At 36.2% G+C, this 19,091-nt stretch overlaps 1 protein-coding gene across 2 annotated transcripts in view; it reads left to right on the plus strand.

Moving 5' to 3' along the window:
- The window catches only part of GABBR2 (gamma-aminobutyric acid type B receptor subunit 2), a 459,095-nt gene that overhangs the window by 199,151 nt on the left and 240,853 nt on the right, over positions 1–19,091 (plus strand). For both annotated transcript variants that reach the window (XM_071455578.1, XM_071455586.1), the window contains exon 5: positions 18,062–18,163. In XM_071455578.1, coding sequence (XP_071311679.1) covers positions 18,062–18,163 — 102 coding nt within the window. The remainder of the gene's footprint in view (positions 1–18,061; positions 18,164–19,091) is intronic.

Below are 19,091 nucleotides of genomic sequence, written 5' to 3' on the forward strand. Positions count from 1 at the left end.
TACAACAAATTATATAAATTTTGATTTTCACTATATGGCTCTCTATCCAGTCCTGATGATCATGTAAGAATACATAGGAGTTCAGAGACTCTTAGGCTAGAATGGATCCAAATTGCCATGCTCATGCAGTGTGTTGCTTGCGAAGTTCCCAGCTCTGATATGTTTGTACTGAAAAGTTCTATTCCTCACAGTACCACCGATTGCAGGCTATTGGCATCACATTGAAATGATATTCCCTGGAGAAGAGGAGGAGGGTAATATGAGACTTACCTTTTCATTATGGTACACTGCAGTGCACACTTTAGCTCTTATTTTGTTTTCCAGCAATATTCTTCGCTTTAGCTTTATTTGTTTAATTTTAGGTTGTATGATGTTCTGATGCACTAGCAAACCGATTTGCCTACAGCCGCATAAAAAATCTCGTGTTTTGCCTCTGTCAAATCTAATGACTGCAAAAGTGTTTGCTCTTGCACTGGTAGAACAGACAAGTGCTCTATGTTACCCTTGTCAGTCTTCTGCAACTGGTGCTGAGGTTTTCCCCCAGACCAGCTTTGCTTTGTTTGTCCATCATGGTGAAATGAAAACCACAGTTTTCTGTGGTGGATATCATCACCAATGGTTTCACAGATGCTTGTGTTTATACGAATACTGGGCACTTCAGAATGAATGCAAAGGCAAAAAGCAAGAAGTTCTCAACAAACTGGAAGCTAGCTGTTTTGAGCTTTTCCCTTCTGTTAAAGTTATAATTTGTGCAGTTCTACAAATACAAAACTAATGAAATACCCCTACCTTGACTGCCTTGTTTAACTTAAATTTTGTGTCCTTAAAATGCTTTGCATAATTTGTTTCATTCTTTCCATATAAAATACTTTGTTAAATTTACTTCTGATTGAGACTTTCTTCCTCTGGCAAGTTTCCTGTATTTTGTTGACCAACACCCTTAGGCAAATTTTTGACTCAAGAAAAGGTAAAGACTAATTCTGAATGGTCTCGATAAAACAGACAACTAGATTCAGAATTGGTCCTCTTAAATATTTACTGTACTAACAGGGTGTGAACCATGTAAAGTTTCAATTTTTCAGATGACTGAGGACATGCCTGCGTAACTGATGCCTCAGGGCCAGAATGCTCCCTTTGCTCACAGGAATTGCTCTGTGTTTGGAATTCATTTTTTGTGGTGTTAACCACAGGAGAGGGAGATGATGATCTGTAGCTGAGATGATGGGTGGGGGGGTCAAGAGCACAGGGTGCACAGTCACAAGAGAGACTACAGGAGCAATAAAGCAGGGTCAAGGGACACCTGCCTCAAATGTCTACAGTCCCTTGCTGAAAAATACAGAAGAGCACTGCTGTGTTGTGGCAGCTATTGATCAGAGTTTGGTGAAAGTAATCAGGCAGCCTGAAATATGGAACATACTGAGCTTTGAATACAGGCTTAGCATATTTGCATAAGAAATAAAAAAGGTTAATTGAAAATAAATTGATTAATTTTCATTTCTCTTATAGAAACGTCACTTCTGCTGAATGAATATTAAGCAGTCTGTGTAATTCTTGATGAAGTGATTTGCATTTACTAAAAAGCAACCTTAAGCAAGGCTCCCAGATCCTTTGAATCTGTGACAGAAATTCTATGCCAATTTAAAATAAAACTGTAGCCAAGAACTGAATGCACATTAGTTTTCAATTATTAGAATGAAAGACCTCTTTCCTGTAAAACTTAACATAAGAATGAAAGACAGGGAGGGAAAAGTACTGCACATCTTTTCAGATGTACACAGTGCATATGTTTGAATTTCAGTCAGTGATGCAAGGAAAGAAAAGCAATCTCAGCTGTAGCTAGGCTTAGCTGCAAACATTTATCTGTGAAAAGAAGAAAGCTAAATAGAAATACTTGATAAGCAAATGCTGAACTCTATGGGACCTGAGATTGCAGATCTTAAGAATATATCTGCACCAAAAAAATAAAAGTTCTTACCTGTCTCCAAGACAGAAAGAACTTTCAAAAAGGATTTTGTTTATTAAGGCTAAGATTCTGTCAGTGTCCATCACAGGGTTTTCATGCAGTGCTTTCTGACTAAAGCATTGTGCCCTCTATTTTGCAAGAATTCCAACTGATGAACTTCCTTTTGGTATTAAAATATTTTTATTTTTCCTTAAAAAGCCTGTTACATTCCAGATCTTAATACAGTGTTATGTGGTATAATATAACAATTTTCCCCTGAGGTTCTGTTGCTGACTATGACATCATATGGTGGGGAATATCCTTTTAGTCTGTTTGGATCAGCTGTCCTGGCTGGGTCCCCTCCCAACATCTTACCTATTCCAAGTTTACTGATTTCGGGGGACAGGAGGCAGAGAGAAATCCTGAACTCTGTGCAAGCATGATTTAGCAATAGCCAAAACCGTGGTGGGTTATCAGTGCTGTTTTAGCCACCCATGCAGAGCACAGCAATGCACAGGCTGCTGTGAACAAAGCTGTGTTGATAACTTCTTTCCAGCCAGAACCAGTACATCCTGTTATTCCCTTTTGCTCAGGTTGCTGCCAGAGAATGAAAGTCATCAGTGTTTTTAATCAGTAGATCTTAAACAGTTAAAAATAACTACTTTCTGCTGACATCAAAGAATTTGCCATTTTTATTATCTACAGGGATTTATTATAATTTTAAAAATGCGGACATTTAGTACAAATGAAGTACAGATAAATGAGGGATGGGAGTATAGACTGGATATTTTGAACAGTGAAAAGTTCAAAATAGGAAAGTTTTGTTTTTATCTCATCAAAATGTAGATTTTTCTTGTTTTGCTAAGGGAAAATGCTACAAAATATAATTATAAAGTGTATAATTCTGTTGTTTTACATGTGTTGATGCTCAAGAACACCAGAAGGCTGGGAAATTCACTACCATCTTTGTCACTGTCTTAGTGGTTAGTGATACACATTAAAAAAATGTGTCTTATTTAATCTTTAACTTCCAGTCACTATATTTTATGTATTTTTGTCTGCTAGATTGGAGATTGAAGTTAGAAAATCTCCTTAAGTAGGTCATTTATCATGTACAGACTATCATCAAGATCCAGTTCTGTCTTAATCCATCTTAGAGCTCATTTAGTCTCTTGCTGTACAGTCTATTTCCAAACTGCAAATCAATCTTACGGTTTTCCTCTGAAGTTTGAGCTCTATCTTGACATTGCTTTTAGTGGAAAAACTGGATGGAATTGGTTATCTTTGGTTTGGGAGAAGAGTGTAGGTACTGTAGTAGTACTGTAGGCACTTTAGGCATACGTCTTTTTTTTGCTAGGTATATATCTTGAAGTGCACATGTTTTTGCAAGTGGCCAGAGATTGCCTTCAGTCCATGCTGCAGTCCAGATATGGGCTGACAAACTCTGAACTGTGCCCAGCTAAAGAGTGAGTAGGGCTATGGTCTCCAGATGGGGTGTCTGCACACCAGTTGTTGTGTGAGATGGTCTCTTGGGGTGCAGGAAGATAATTGTCACGTTTCCATTTGTATTCATTTTTATCTTAAAAAATAAGGAAGAAATAAAGCTTTACTAATGTTTAGTATACCAATTGACACTGGTACATTTAGCCAATCCATGTGTCAGATAGTCACATAGGGTTCCTGAAGTGTCCTGAGGGGAGAGGGGCTACTTCTCAACACTGGGGAGTTGAGAGTGGCATCCTCACTCATTCACTCACTTTCAGCTTATTCCATGTATTACTGTTTACATGTGTCCAGTTAAGTGGATTTATGGATTATATTATGTAGTTTTCACTAAACTACTGAATGGACAAGGGGCTTAAAAAGATTCCTGCAGAGCAACTGCAGATTGAAGATAATGATGATAATGCCAGTAGAAGTGAACACAAAGAAAATGACAGAACTGACATTTCTCCTCCTACTAGTATGAGCTCTTCATCACTCACATTATGGATAACAACTATGATGAGCCAAGCAGATGTGAAAAAAAGTGAAGCAAAAAAAAAAGGCAAAAAACCCACCAAGTTACCAAGACCATTTGAAATATAGATTTATAGATACTGTTGCTAATAGTAAACTTTTCTCTAAAGGTATATTGTGCCTTGAGACGTTTGCTATTGACAGTAAATGAAGCCATTGAGATTAGGAAGACATTTAAAATTTAAGCATCCAGAACATGAAAACAAGCCTCAAGTGATGTGTAAGGTCACGTGATAGTCTGTCCAGTACTTTACATAGCTAAACATAATGATAAATGTTTAGAAGAAAATTCTGAATTTTCTTACTTAGTAGGAAAATACAAAAATGCCCACATTTTTGGGGCAACACTTTTTCTTATTACTCCAGTGAAAATGGCTGAAATGATGCATGGAGAACAATAGGGTGACAAAGTCCATTTGTCAGCAAATCCTGTTGTAAAATGGACAGAAAAGTTGAAGAGCTGCTGAAGAGTTGAAGAAACAGATATTAAAAACAATGTAGCATGTTGGGAGTATCTAAAAGTACAGATATTTCTAATGTGTCTCAGCTATTTGTTGGGTTCTATTTCAATAGTGGAACAGATAAAGATGTACTTCTTTGTGAGCCATTGAAGGAAATATTTACTGCAGAAGATACATTCTCAGCAGTAATAATAAGAGTCACGTTTTATGGAAAAACCATGTAAGTGTAACCACTAAACTTAATCTATTAGAATCTATTAAATAGCAGTTTGGAGAAATGATTGAAAACTAAGGGATGCACCACGATATTCCTTCATTTCTTCTCTCCTTTATGACCATACTTAAGAGTATCACATTATCTGGTAACAATAGGCAATCAGGGCAGGGAGAGAAAGAGGGAGGATTCCTGTCCTTCCTTCTCTAATATATGTTTTTAGACCCAAATAGCAGTAGCAGCTGTTACTTCCCTTACTTTGATGTGTTCATGTAATGTGGAGAAAAATATAGTTTCATGTCAATGGATTCTTATTTAAACCTTTATTCACACAAATCAGTAATGAATGGTCAGTTTCCTAAGTACACTAATAACACCCACACTCCTAGATAATATTCACCAAATTTTTCTGGCATTGAAATAAATAAATGGATGGAAATTTAAAGAATTATTCAGATTGCAGGATCCACAAATGTATAGTCAAACACGTCTGCAGAGCTTTAACAGAAATGTTATGGCAAGAAAGAGAACATAATTTAAACAAAATTAATATCTTTCCCTAACTCCCAGTCTAGTACAGCTTCTTCTTGCCAGCACAGAGTTTGCTTGTATGGACTGTGGGACTATTCCCTGTGCTTCTAAGTCTCTTTCTTCTTTAAAGGAGGGAGATAAATTTTACAGGCAATTAATGTTACAGTTTGGTTTTGAATTTTTAATGCTAAATTGTCATTATTCTTCAAACCAATTCAAAACACATAAGAAATGGCATGGAATGTATTTAAAACTCATAAATAGATAGAAGTTATTTTGAGGGAGATTATTCAATTCCATTGAAGTCAAATGTGTAACCCATAATGATATTACATGTTTACTCCCCTTCCTAAGAGGGATGTAACAAAGCATTGTATGTGCTTATGAAGGTACTAAACATTTTTTCATACCAGCTTGTTACTAGGTCTTGTGGGGATATAGAAGTCTGATTCCAGCTGTTCTTTGAATTCCATAAGGTTAAAAAGAAAAGGTTAGCAATCCATAAGTTTAAAAAGAAAAGGTTAGCAATAGTAAAGGGAGTTAGGACATATGGCCAAGGAGAGGACCAGCAGTCCATACAAGCAGACGTAATTTTTCCCACTTGAAGCTGCCAACAAAGACACAGATTGAAACTGGTTCCTTAATTTTCAGCATAAAGCACTTCAAGTAATTCTCAACCTGGAATTCTTACCTAGAAGATTGTGTCTTCTGGTTTCCATACTGAATTAAGGACTTCCTCTCAGACAGTACTGATAGTATGATTTTCCAGTCATGGATACAATTGGCTTTACTTTCTTAAATGACACAGCTTGTATTAATGTGATTCTGGAGGATTCTACAGGAAAAGAAAATGCGAAGCTAATGAAATTAAAAGATAACACCACCTTTTAAACTACACTGCTGTAAGAACGAGTGCAAACTCCAAAAGGCCACTTAAAACAATCTACCAAGATGCAGCACAAGACCTATTCAGAATCCCATTGGGAATAATATAAAATAATGTGCAGAATTTATTTAGAAAGAACTTGATATGAGACATACAAGAAATTATTTTCATTTAAGAAGTTTCAGGAAAAGAGACTACAAGGAAAAATCTCAGAACATAGAAGTCCATCAAAGAAGAGAAAGAGCAATTAACAAAGGCATTGAAGGGTTCGAAAAGATATGTACAAGAGCCAGAAGAAAATCTTTTTTCTAGAAAGACTTTTCACAGGTAACTGCAGTCCAGCTTCAGCCAACAATTGAAATCTCAGTGGAGGAAGTATGTGAATCAAACTGAGACGCTCAAGTACAGTAAATTATCACCACCATATGGTGTCCTTCTGAGGATTCTGGAGTAAATAAAGTGTGAAATAACAGTCATACGCCATTGCAGGAAATGTTGCTGCAAGGTTTTCTTCAATATGAAATATGAAAAAAGATATTAATATAGTTACTGAATTTTCTTTAATCTTGGAGAACCTCAAATTCCTCAAATTCCAAAGTAAAGTAAAGTAAAGTTTAATCATCTAGTAGTTATAGAAAATTGTATGAAAATGCTCTAATAGCAACAGTACTTTTTATTGCTTTCCCTGAATTTAACTTTGTTTAAAAAGTGAATTTAATTCACTTAGCAGATGTGAATTGATTACATTAACTGGAATGGGTTAACTGAGCTATTAACTACCTTGATTATCAAAATTTGAACTTTGGAATGTGATTATGGATTCTATCCATTTTTAACTTTTTTGGTTTTTTTAACAGGGGTGGTTGATCTCCAAAGCCTTTAGCAGAGGACAGTCATGTCTCTCATGATGAATTTGGGAAAATCACTGATGGAGTAGATGATAGTGCCATTATCAGTTTTTAGGGGAAAGAGGTGGGAAGCAGAGAGATTAGAAGAAGAAATAGTAGTTTAGTCTGTAACTTTCTTCTCCGCAGGTTATATGAGCTACTGTAGCTCCCCTTTTGCCAGAGTGTGTCATTTAAACATCCATTATTTTTTATGTTGCAGACTTTTAGCAACATTCTGTCACACTCCCTGAAGAAGCTTTGAACTTCAGCTTGCTGCTGCATATAAGAGACAGGGTCAACTTTGCGTGATTCCTAGAAATCACAGTTGGCTATTGTGTCAAGTACATGTCACCTTTTCAAAATACACTTAAGTAGTTGAAATTGTATGCCTTGTCTTTTATTAGTTTTGAATTTCCAACCTTTACTTTTAGGTTTATCCTTTGTTACTGAGCTCATGGGTAATCTAAATGCAACTAAATTTTAGATACCATTAATTTTGAATGTGAGCCACTTCATATGCATTTCTGACATTTTCCAGGATCACCCCTTTTTTTCTTGGTTTGTTTGTTTGGGGGTTGTTTTGTTGTTTTTGTTTGTTTTGGTTTTGTTTTGTTAGTTTTTTGTTTGGAACCAGAACAGTAAAATCAGGACATTTCTTCAGGAAGCATTTACTAATGGGTAGACTCAAGCAGGGTTTCCTACAACAATTAAGACCAAAGCCATCATACAGCTCCTTCAGGACTGCTGCTTCCTCCTACAGGTGTAGTGTGTAACCACTTTGTAAGAGGTTTACTGCACTGAATAATAAATTTCCCAAACAGAAAAATATTACTTGTCTTTGGCCATTTGAACCTTCTTGCAGCATCCAATGACAATAACACTGAACTTTTCAAGTATTCTTGTCAGCATGTTTAGCTCACTCTACAAAGTCATGTAAGATATGTAGATCTGAATGTAGTGACAGCTAAGTTAACAGATTTGGAAATCAGTTGGGATTTTCAGATGGAATTTACAGAAGACCTTTATTTAAATGAAAACATGATTGGTATTTTGGGATGATCTTTTCCCAAAAGTTAGCTTTCAGCTAGCCTGTGAGATAGTATGTCTATTTTTTTGAAATGAAAGTGCTTCAAGGAGATCCAAAGGGAAGGATGTTGCTCCCATTATGAAGACTGCCACAACTAAGATTGTGAATTTCAGCCTTCTTGTGGCTTGTGGGCTTGAAAGCAGGGAGAAAAGAGATTTTCCTGTAATGCTGACAGTATCTTAGTCATTCAAGGTTTCATAACACTACAGTTTCTCCAGTACAGGTGGGTGAGTGCAGACTCTTTATGCCAACTATTATAGCCAGATTCACAATCCTTCTTTGGATCTGCATTGCTGATGATTTTCTGCATGCTACGGACAGAGAATGCAAAAAAAAATTTAACTTTTCCTTCAAAAATACCTGCGAAACTAGTTTGGTATTCTGAATGATAAATAAATATAAAATATAAATAAAGCTTATATGGTGTCTTTACAGCAAGGCGATGCTGAAGCATTTTGACAGAACAACCAGATCAGCAGAACTTGTACATGCAGAAGGTGGCCATTTGTGATTGTAAACCCATTATTTCCTCAGATAATAATCCCAGTGATCACAGGAATGATATTTGTGACCATCTGAGGCAGCAAAAAAATTAATAAGTGAGCAATTTTTTCCACTTCAAAGACTCTAAAAAGTTATTTTTGAAAAAAAATCCAGTAGTATGAAATTTCAATACATAAAACTAAGAAATGCATTACTACTTTAGTGTCATGTATCTTCAGCTTATCTTCTTCTGACTTTGGTTTCCAACTGGATTAAAGTTACAGTTCTTAGTACAATGTGCTACAAAATTTCAGTCTTAAGAAAACAGAAAAGAATGGCTCAATTTAATATACATGCACAAATGAAAAAAGTTTTTTGAATGCAAATGATACACAGGGGAGAGAAAGAGGAATATTTATTTTTAAAATCTCCTTATTGCTTGTCTCTGCTCAGCAATATCACTCCAGTTAGTATCCAGTTTAATTCTCTAATGTAGCAGAACCTCTCTGAGTCAGAAGAAATAGAAGGTAACTTCTCATGTATTTTTCCAGAAAGGAGAAACATGGGGCTGAAACATGGTTCATATGCTAAAATTTTCTTGTTTATTTATAATAGCATTATCATTGTAATGTGGTGACCTTGGATCCCTGAAATGGTGTCTCTTTTCTGCTTTTCATCTGAAAGAGGAAATAGAGACTTATGTTGTTTAAGCTGCAGGGATTTTTTACAAAGTTGATCGAAACAAAGATGTTTGGAGCAGTGGAAAATAAGGTAATGAAAAGCTTTATCAAACGGTTCTCAAATTTTAAGCAAACCTATCACTGTACTCCTAAAAAGCCTCACGCCCTGATAGCCTAGTGTGTTGCCAGGAGGGCAAGTATTCCCATAGTTCAGACACAGAACAGAAGTAAATCTGAGCTGGATGTTGCTGACCTTTCCACATTTAGGAAGTCTGTGGAATATGGATTGCTTTTTTGGAGGACTTTTGAAATAATGTGATAATTCCTTGTGATCTCTATCCTCAGAGGTTCTATAACCTCCCTTTCATCAAAATGTCATCCAATTTTTATATTAGGTAAATGTTTCTTCCTTTTTTAGTTTTCCACCGAGGCTTGTATTCATAGTTTTCAGTTGATAACAAGACTTACTCCTGGATGCAGAGGTTTTTCTAAATGTTGGCATAGCCCCCTCAGTCTGATGCAATTAAACCATTAGCAAGGAGCTGTAGCTTTGGAACAGTGACTGAGTGCATGGCAAAACTTCCACCTTGGTCCAGGTTTTCTGAAAGAATAGAATCGCAATATATAAGGACTTTAAAGTTTTTTGCAAACCCGTGGTTTGAACAAACCTCCTCTGCCAGCCAAGAAGTGGAATAAGACCCTGTGTGTTCTCCCTCAGCCATTGGATGGACAGTTTGAGGAGTGATGCAGAAGGCAGCTCACTCCTCTGACCTTGCCCTGAGAACCTTTTATTAAGGTAAGGAATCTTTGGGGCTTCTAAGTTTCAGTGGATAGCAGTGCTACTGGAACACCATTTTGAGACAGGGTTAGATTTTAGACCTGGAATTCAGCTAAAGTTGAGCTGTCTGTATCTGAGAGTCATCTAGCTCCATTTATAGTTAATGGAGAAAGGAGAGAGATTCTTCCAGGGTGCAATTCATCTCACCTGTTTTAGACATCTATTTATTGATGAGATGACTCATTCCTTGGAAATGCTCATTTATCTTAACTCTAGCAATATACATGTAACACCCTTCCTAGTTAGTGCTGGAATAAAAAAATGTTTTATCTGTCATGGATTAAGAGACTTCAAATGTATAAATGGTAGGTTGCTTTCATTCTGACTAATCAAGGAGGATTTTACATAAGGTGCTTCTTTATGTAATTATAAATCAAAGCTCTTTCAACACTGATAACATTTTCTTAAGCAATATTTAATTGTCATTCATGTTTGTTTGAATTATCCCTCTCAATGAATTCTGTTCAAAATTTTTTTAGTAAACAGGCTCTTCCTGAGTGTAATAAATGTGTTTGAAATGTGTATGTATGTAAGAATTATTAACTACTATACATTGTCCACCTCTAATAATATAGCAGATCTTGAGTCCCTAATTTTTGGTTCAGTCTCTGCTACATGTGGACTATTACAGAAGTGGGTTTGAGGGCAGTGGTACAGTGTGTCCTTCAAAAGATATTAATTATCTTTTACTAAGCTTTGATTTATTCTTTAGTTCTGTGGTACCATGAGCCTTTCCATCTTGTTCTATTCTTATTTCCTAGGCTAGACTAAATTCACCAATGTAAAGTAGCCTTAATATGTATTCTATGGGGTTTAAATTTATTTTAATTTTAAAAAAATTCTTTAAATATTGTTTTCTCTAAACTCATATATAAACCCTGTGGAATTTAATTTCACAGAAAAAGATGCAGGTGTACTCTATATTCTTCATTTGATGTTCTGAATGCACTTCACACATAATAATATAGAGTGCCTTTACTTGTCTGCCTCCACATTCCCTCCAAGAAAAAATATTGGGAATTTCAACACTCCCAGTTAGCTGAATGCTTGCACCAACTTCAGTAGTCCTATTGCATTCTCTTGCTGTAATAAACAAGCATTTCTAAAGTCTCACTTAATTACTTGCACTTCTGGCATTGGTTTATGAATTATTAAATAATCTATTCTCAATATGGCCCCTATTTACTTTCATAATACCTGACATGAAAATTACTGTTGTATAATATTACAGCCTCCAGACCCTTTAATTTTGTTCTGCTTTCTCTCCGAGTCGCATCTGATAAACTTGTAGATGGATGGTCATCCTATTTCCCTGGAAGCCATCAGAAATCACATTATCCTCAGTTTTGTAGATGGTATCTCACAGTAAAGGAACCAGAAGTATATTTTTGGTGTATTTTCTTTTTCAGTTTTGTTCATTGGTTCTCCTTAACTCCTCGTGTGAACAGATGTTATTTCTTATAGACTACATCATTACTTTCAATCCTTGCCTACTCTCTTTGAGATCTTTTCTGGCTTGGCAATGCATTATGTATTTTTTTAGTGTAAGGAATGTACCTTTCCTTTCCTCTCTCTGCTGTACTACTGAGTTGTGTTTTAACTTGTCTTAGTGTCCAGTCTTAGTGAAGGGAGTTTGTTTTTTCAGACTGCTCAAAGTCCTGCTGAACATTGTGTGCATGCTCTTAACATGCCTGTAGATTAAGTGAAACTTAACCTTTTCCTATTTTGTCATAGTGCAGATCCTTGAAGTTTTTTTCCTAACTAAATTTGTATTTCACTGTAATATGCTGGTTTCTTCAAATATCTCACAGTAACTGATTCACATCTTGGTAAGATGAATTGATTTTTTTTTATCCATTGGAGAGAAATCACCCTCTTACTTGGACTGTCTATAGGTCACCCTGAAGCCCCCTAATTAACTTCCCCCCTACCACAGGAACCCTACATGCCCACCAGTTCTTCTTACACACAAATGGTAGGTTTAACATCAGAGTTCCTGATTATGTTTAACTTCTGTGATCAAACAACACAAGAAAGGTAAAGTAAGGAAATTTCTTTCTTCCATTAGAGAATTTGTGAGGAAATTAGAGCATTTTGTAGGTGACTTCATAGAGGTTTATTTTTAAATAGGTATGCTCTGTTTGATAGTCACATATATGTAGGTTTTATGTGAAACCATATTTACCATACTGCCATTCCAGGCAGAAAGGAGGATAGTTACCATTTTTAACTGTAATGTGCAATTATAGTACAAATACAACAAAAATATCATCGGCAGTGTTATTATTACTCCAGTGTGAAACACATGGCTGCTTCTTGTAGGCAAGACTAATATTGACCACATTAGTTTTCAGGTTAGACCCAGCTACTAACATCCTACTTCAATGAAAAAAGTAATATTTTTGTGAAAACCTGTACTGTGGAAGTTTGCCCAAATAAAAATCCAATATTCTGGGGTTTCTTCTTCCCTTCCTGTCACAATGAAAACCATAAACATGGTACTTTTATAAAATACCTGATTTATTTGAACAGAAAAGGAAATCCAATGCAGTTCTGATTTTGTTTCTCCTTTACACAATAAAACATATTTAGTTTTTAAATTTTCCTCTAAATGAAACTCTTTCTTACTAGCCAAAATAATATTTTACTGTTTCCTCTTGGTGTATTTTTGCTTCATCTTTTATTTTTGCATTGTCTCTCTGCTTCAAATAAGGTTTTACCACCTGTTTCATTTTTGTAGTCCCAAATGATGTGTATATCAATGAAAGAGTATCTCTGCAGTTTGTATTTCTTGGATGTAAGTTTTCACTTAATGCTACTAAGCCTCTAAATATCAGTAATGTGTTCCATTGGAATGGAAATAGGGATTATTATGTTTGCTTGTAACACATTGTATAGTGAGACCTCTATCTATACTAATCCCAAAAATGGTAATCTGTCCTATGCAATTACTCACAATTTACATTTTGTCCATGTAATGAGGAAACTTTTTCTTATAATTCAAGAATTTGTTTTGTACATATATAAAAATATGTCTGTACTGAAACTCCTATGGTATAACATTTTGTAGTGAACTGTATATTCTGGACAACAGGAAATCTTAGTAAAATATCTGACTGTGTAATCCATCTGGTTTGACCAGTTCTCATTTGTTAGGCATCTCTTATGATCAACATCTGGTGGGATTAGACTGCCCTGAACGACAAGGATTTAGCTTGCTGTACTTACATGCAGCTTTAGTGAACCAAAAGGTCATTGAAAATATCTGTTAAAAGCAAAGTAGTATGATTAATCTAAAAATCATTAAATTAATTTTGTTACTGGCAGAGTTAGGATTAACTGAGTGAGCTGTGCCTTTAAATGTATAATTTGAAACAGTTTGAAATGTTGGTCAGTGGAGACACCTAAATCCAAACTAGCATAACTAGAATGATAGTTCATCAGGAATATCACCTTTCTTTACTGTTTCCCTCAGAAAAAACAGATAAAATTGGCTTGCAAAAAAATGAAATAGTGTGGTCAAATGGATGTTAACTATTTACTACAGGTCACAAGGTGCTTGCACTCATAATGTCTCTGAAGTGAGCAATCTCATCTCACCTGAAAAAAAATCACTTCTTGTACAACTTTTGTATCCTGGTGAGGGACAAGGTCATTTATGTATTGTACACAGAGAATCATCACACAAAGTTCATGGAGGAAGTAAAAAACAGCCAAAAGTGTCGGGGCTCTGAGGGCACCAAAAGCTCTCTCTGCCCCTGAGTAGCCCTCTAGTAGCACTCCCCCCACTCTTTCCCCATCCCCTACTCTGAGTAGCCCTCTAGTAGCACTCCCCCCACCCTTTCCCCATCCCTGACCCCTTTCAGCTCAAATCAGTGCCATCAGTCCATGCCCCCGTGATGCTGTGGGGTGCTGGTTTCTCATTCTCTCCATCACAGCTATGGCTGGCAGGGACCCTGTAAGCTTGTTCCCAGTCCTGTCATTTTGCTATGGACCTGCCCAGCAGCCATGAGTTCTGTCTGACCCTGGTTACTTTTACCAAACCTGCTCCAGATTTGAGGATCAACTTCTCATCTTTGCACTGGACCTGCCTTATTCCCATGGTCTTGCATGGGGGTGTCACCTCCTGGCTGAAAGTGGCTGTTCCCTCCAAGACTGTCCTGCTCGCCTTGCTGGGTTGCTGGCAGGTGAGGTCCCTGGTCCAGGGGCTGTGCACTTGTGTCCCACTTCCTTAGGCTGCCAGACCATGATGCTCCCCAACATTTTCTTCCTTTTCTTAAACCTATATCCATTCTTTCTGGTACATACCACAAGTATGTTGAAATTTTATTTCTTCTAGACTCACCATTTTTTACATCCCAGTTATTTTTTCTATCTACTCTCTCAGTTTGATAGAGATTAAAGAAATTAAAATTTCTGCCTTTGCAGTGCAAGTTCATTTTTCCTCAAAATCCCTGTATTTCTTCTTTCACAGGTGCAGGGTGAGGGACTTTGTTGTTCACCTCTCAAACATCACTAAATTTGATACAAGAGCTATGAGGTAGGCAAGTATTGCTGCCATTCACTTCACAAGAAATTATACAGCCTGACTTGGTAGCAAACTTTAAAACTTTTATTTCAGTCATGGGAGCTGAATCAAAGGGCAGCTCTGGCAGAACAAGAGAGAAAAACCAGTTCTCTTGCATCCCATCTTCACTTTTGCCTAAAGCAAAAGGGACATCCTTTTCTTCCTGCAAAAGCATCCCTTACGAACCCTTCATTTTTTGGAACTTGCCCCTGGGTAAACATATTTGCACCCCAGTAATTTTTGCAGTTGATCACACAGATTAAATATGTAGTATGGTGAAATACTGCTTTCATCTGGTTTTGTAGGCACAACAGTGCAAAAGTGTCTTTCACTGGTTTGTGAAAATCTTCAGGTTTATTGATGACCAGGGCTGATAATTCTTGTTTTGGGAAAATGAAATATTGCTGTCTTAAAAATGTAAAGTTGATAAAAACAGATATAGAGCTACAGCCTTCATTAAGTTGTTAAGAGTCTAAAATCCTATGGAATTACACTGCTTCTGTGTTTTAGTTGGAGCAAAATTTCCTTAGCAACTGTGGATCCCCATAAAAAATTAATGCAGTTTTGTTACCACTTTCTTACAGCAGTTTCTGAAAGTGGAAATTATCCTATTTACACAACAAAAACCAGAAGCACAGTAGTTTACAGTTCTCCTTACTTGGGGTTGGTGGAATGAAATGATTGCTGCTGAGTGCTGAAACTGCTTGTACTAAAACTGCTGGTGATATGCTTTCCAGGACTGCAAGCATCTGCTAAAACAAAACATGCAGCATTTTGTATTCTCAGTTTCACAAGTTTCATCCAAAGGAATGTTTGCGTCAGGATTGGCAGGTCTAGAAATGGAGGTGACTGACTTTGGACCTAAATCCAAATCAGAAGATTCTGTAGTTCAATTTATCTGAAAGTCCAGAACCTCTGTAGAAAGAAAACCACAAGTTTCTGTTCCATGATATATTTAGAGCGTTTATAAGGGAAGAAAAGAACCTGAGGTTGGTGGGAAAAAAAATATGGAAGTAGGAAGTAAAAACTGGAAAATATGGTAAAAATACTCCCAGACAAGGACACAAGATGACATGTGTCAGACATAGGTCAGAGCATTGAAAGGGAAACATTGTCTTTTAGAAAAACCTTGTAAATTCTTACAAAGCTGCTGACTTGTAAATTCTGCAAAGCTGCTATCTTGTTTAGATAATGGGAAAGAATTTCTTTTGGCAAAATCTCCACAGCAGATGCATCTGGAAAACAGCAAATATCTGCTTGAAGCAGTAAAGGGAAAAGGTTTTTAACTTCTTTGGCACAAAATCTAGTAAGGTATGTCTTTGGGAGATTAATCAGTAGATAAATGGAAAGCCTAGGAGCTCTCAAAGCCACAGATACTTTGCTTCTAGAAGATGAGCCAGGGGAGATGTCAAAGTAATTTCTCAATGGCTGAATTTAAATAAGCGCTGCTCAGAAATGACCCCAAACATCCGCAATTTAATTCCTCAAGTGCGAAGTTCTGAAGGGATGGAATCCCAACAAGTCAGTAGACAGCCTGAAGTATAATTTTTATAATCATCAGCCTTGTGCCCACCACTGAAGCCTATCCATAAGTATTAATAATATTTAATGTATTGTTTTTCTCATGGTTCTTATGTTAATAATGGTCTAATTTGACTAGACAGTATTTGGTAAATCAGCTGTTTTCTGCTTAGTTTAGCTGAGTAATATTAATCTAGCCTTTCTTTGATTAAAAGACTGACTAGTATTGGTCAGAAAATATCAGAAAAGCAAGTCTGAAACTAAAAAAATTGTTTCCATACAGGAGGAAGTCAGACAGTATTGGGTAGAAGCATATGACAAGTTTTATTCCTTTGGAAAGCACATTGATGCTAAGTAAGGAAAATGCTACTTTTTGTCAGTAGCAAATGATAGTTCTAGTGTTTTCTTACACTAGGTAGAAGGATTTTGGACATTAGCTAAACTATGATTAAGAGAGGTTTTGTTATCACTGACGTTTTTGTTTTTTTTTTTTTAAACAATTTTTCTTTGTATCAAGAAAAACCTCAGTTGTAATTAACAGTTAATGGCATCACTGAAAAATAACAATAATTCAGTTTTACTAGTATAGAAGCAGAAGAAGAAGAAGTCACTACTGATCACTTTCTGTGAACACATTTTCACAGAATGAGTTTAAAAACTGATAACATCACAGAAGGATAAAGGATGTAACAAATCTTGGTGGGCTGACCAATCTGCCTTGATAAAACAATTTTTAATCAAAAGTTACTTATATGTCCTTTTGTTCTAATCATTGTAAAATATTAGAAAGTAAAAAAATGTGTCTTAGTAATTTTAAAGCATGACTAAAGGGGATAAGATGACATAAAGGCTGTGAAAGAAGTAATTAAGGCAGCTGGTGTAATGATGATTGTCAGGAAATGACCTATACAGATGGTCATCAGAAATATCTGCATATGATACACAGGCTTCTAAATTCTCCTGTTTAATATCATGTAGCTTCCATCCTCTTTCTTCTGTGTTGGCATGTGAGATACCTGTTTTACACTGATTTGCTTCTCCTATTTCTGCTATTACAAACAAATTAAATAGACAATCACTGCAATTGATGTGATCATAATTCTATTAACTTAAAATTGGTGTGCCACTCTCTTCATTTCAGTCTGTAATCATGTTGCAGACTAAAATTATTTTTCTTATCTATTAGGAATAGTAATGTGAAACTGGTTTTGGTGTCGTGTGGCTGGAGGAAAACTGGCAGCAATTAAGACAGGAAACCTTGAAGTAGTTATACAGCAAAAAATTGTAATCAGAAAGCTAGATTACTTTGAATGTTGTCTGGCCTTTTTGTGCTATTAGGCAGCTCAAAGAGGTCAGTGTTGCCACTATTAAACAGGTGAAAGAACCTGCTAGTACCTAGTGGCATGTGCCACCTTCAAGCCCCATGGTTTGATGAGTGGTCTAAGAGAGGGGTAGGCCACAGAGAAGTTCATTAGGCCTTATCAGCCCCTAAGTGATGTAAGCTAAACTCTGCTGATTCATGCTAGGACCTGCTGAAATAAGTACTTGAGAATGTATAAGGGTTCCTTTGATGAGCCTTTTCCCTTTGAACTGTCTCATACAACACTTTGGCTACAACAAAGTTTTTGGTCCTAACAGCCCTGGAAACACAGAAGAATTGTCCACCCCATGACACAAAGTGGGAGCCCAGTTTGTGGGGGCTGTGTGTGAACTTTTTTTTGCCACTCAGAGTAAAGTCCTTGACGTGGTACAGCCATTGATAGCAGATTGTGGTCGTAGGGGAATAGCACCTTGATCACATGTTAGGCAAAATGGAAAAACCTGTGTGGGTGAATATATCATTGTCAAGATCATTGCTTGTCATTACAGGTATAAATGCAGTCCATCTGCTTCCTTCTCACTGGCTCTCGGTTCACTAGTTTGCCTTTTTCTCAACTTGTGACAGGTGAGGAATAACCTGACTGGCGTCCTTGATGGCAAAGACATCGAGATTTCAGATACTGAGAGTTTTTCTGATGATCCCTGCACAAGTGTAAAGAAGCTTAAGGTATGTGTTGCTGTTTGATGAAAAAGAGAAAGCGATAATGATTTTTCTTCTCTGAAGAGGAGTAAGGAAATGAAATTTGTGTTAAAATGATGTATTACTACGTTCCATTGCATAATAATATCAAAAATGGCATTTTGAGTGCCTAGTCCTTCTTAAGTTAATGAAGGTCTATGTGTAGAGTAAATATTTTTAATAGTTCCCAATAGTGATACTAAGCAAAGGAAGTTGTTGCTGGCTTAATGTTTGCAGTTAAAGCCCCAGTCATAGTTAATGTATAGATGTGATGTATACATGTGAAAACTTTTGAGGTTTGGAACCAGAACCCTTTTAAGGTAAATTATCATGTAGAAAGAATATTGAGCCTCTTTCCATTAGCGTCAATACACATTTTAAATTGAATTCTTTGCTAACATCATCTGCATGATTTCAAATGAATCATAAGGAAAAAAGAAGAAAAAAAAAATTGGTAGCAGAATAATTTCCCATCCTTCTCTTATTATATTGATTTATTAGACTTCTGGCATCTCATAAAATTAAAACTATATTTTAGCATTACCATGCAGTACAACCAGCAATAAACGAGACACAGGAGAGACAAATAAACTGCACAGAAACATGAAAAAAATGATTGAACAGCAGGAGAAAGCACTTTTAAATGGCAAAGATCAAATTGTTTCTGGCATCAAGTCCATATGACACACAATCAAAGCCACAGTCTGCAAATGCTTAAATATGTGTAAAACAGGTTACAAAAAAAACTTTATTAAACTAAATTATGTTTAAAAAAATGACATTAAAGCAATATTGACCTGTGTAAGACTAGACCACCACTGAAACTGGAAAGGTTCTGGAGCATGATAAACTAAGTGGGCTTTATTATTTTCACAATCTAGAGATGTAAGCCTGAATGTTTAAAGTATTAATAAGT

This window comes from Agelaius tricolor, unplaced genomic scaffold (assembly GCF_023055355.1).
Source record: "Agelaius tricolor isolate 1412-34295 unplaced genomic scaffold, bAgeTri1.0.p SCAF_2, whole genome shotgun sequence".
Lineage (NCBI taxonomy): Eukaryota > Metazoa > Chordata > Aves > Passeriformes > Icteridae > Agelaius > Agelaius tricolor.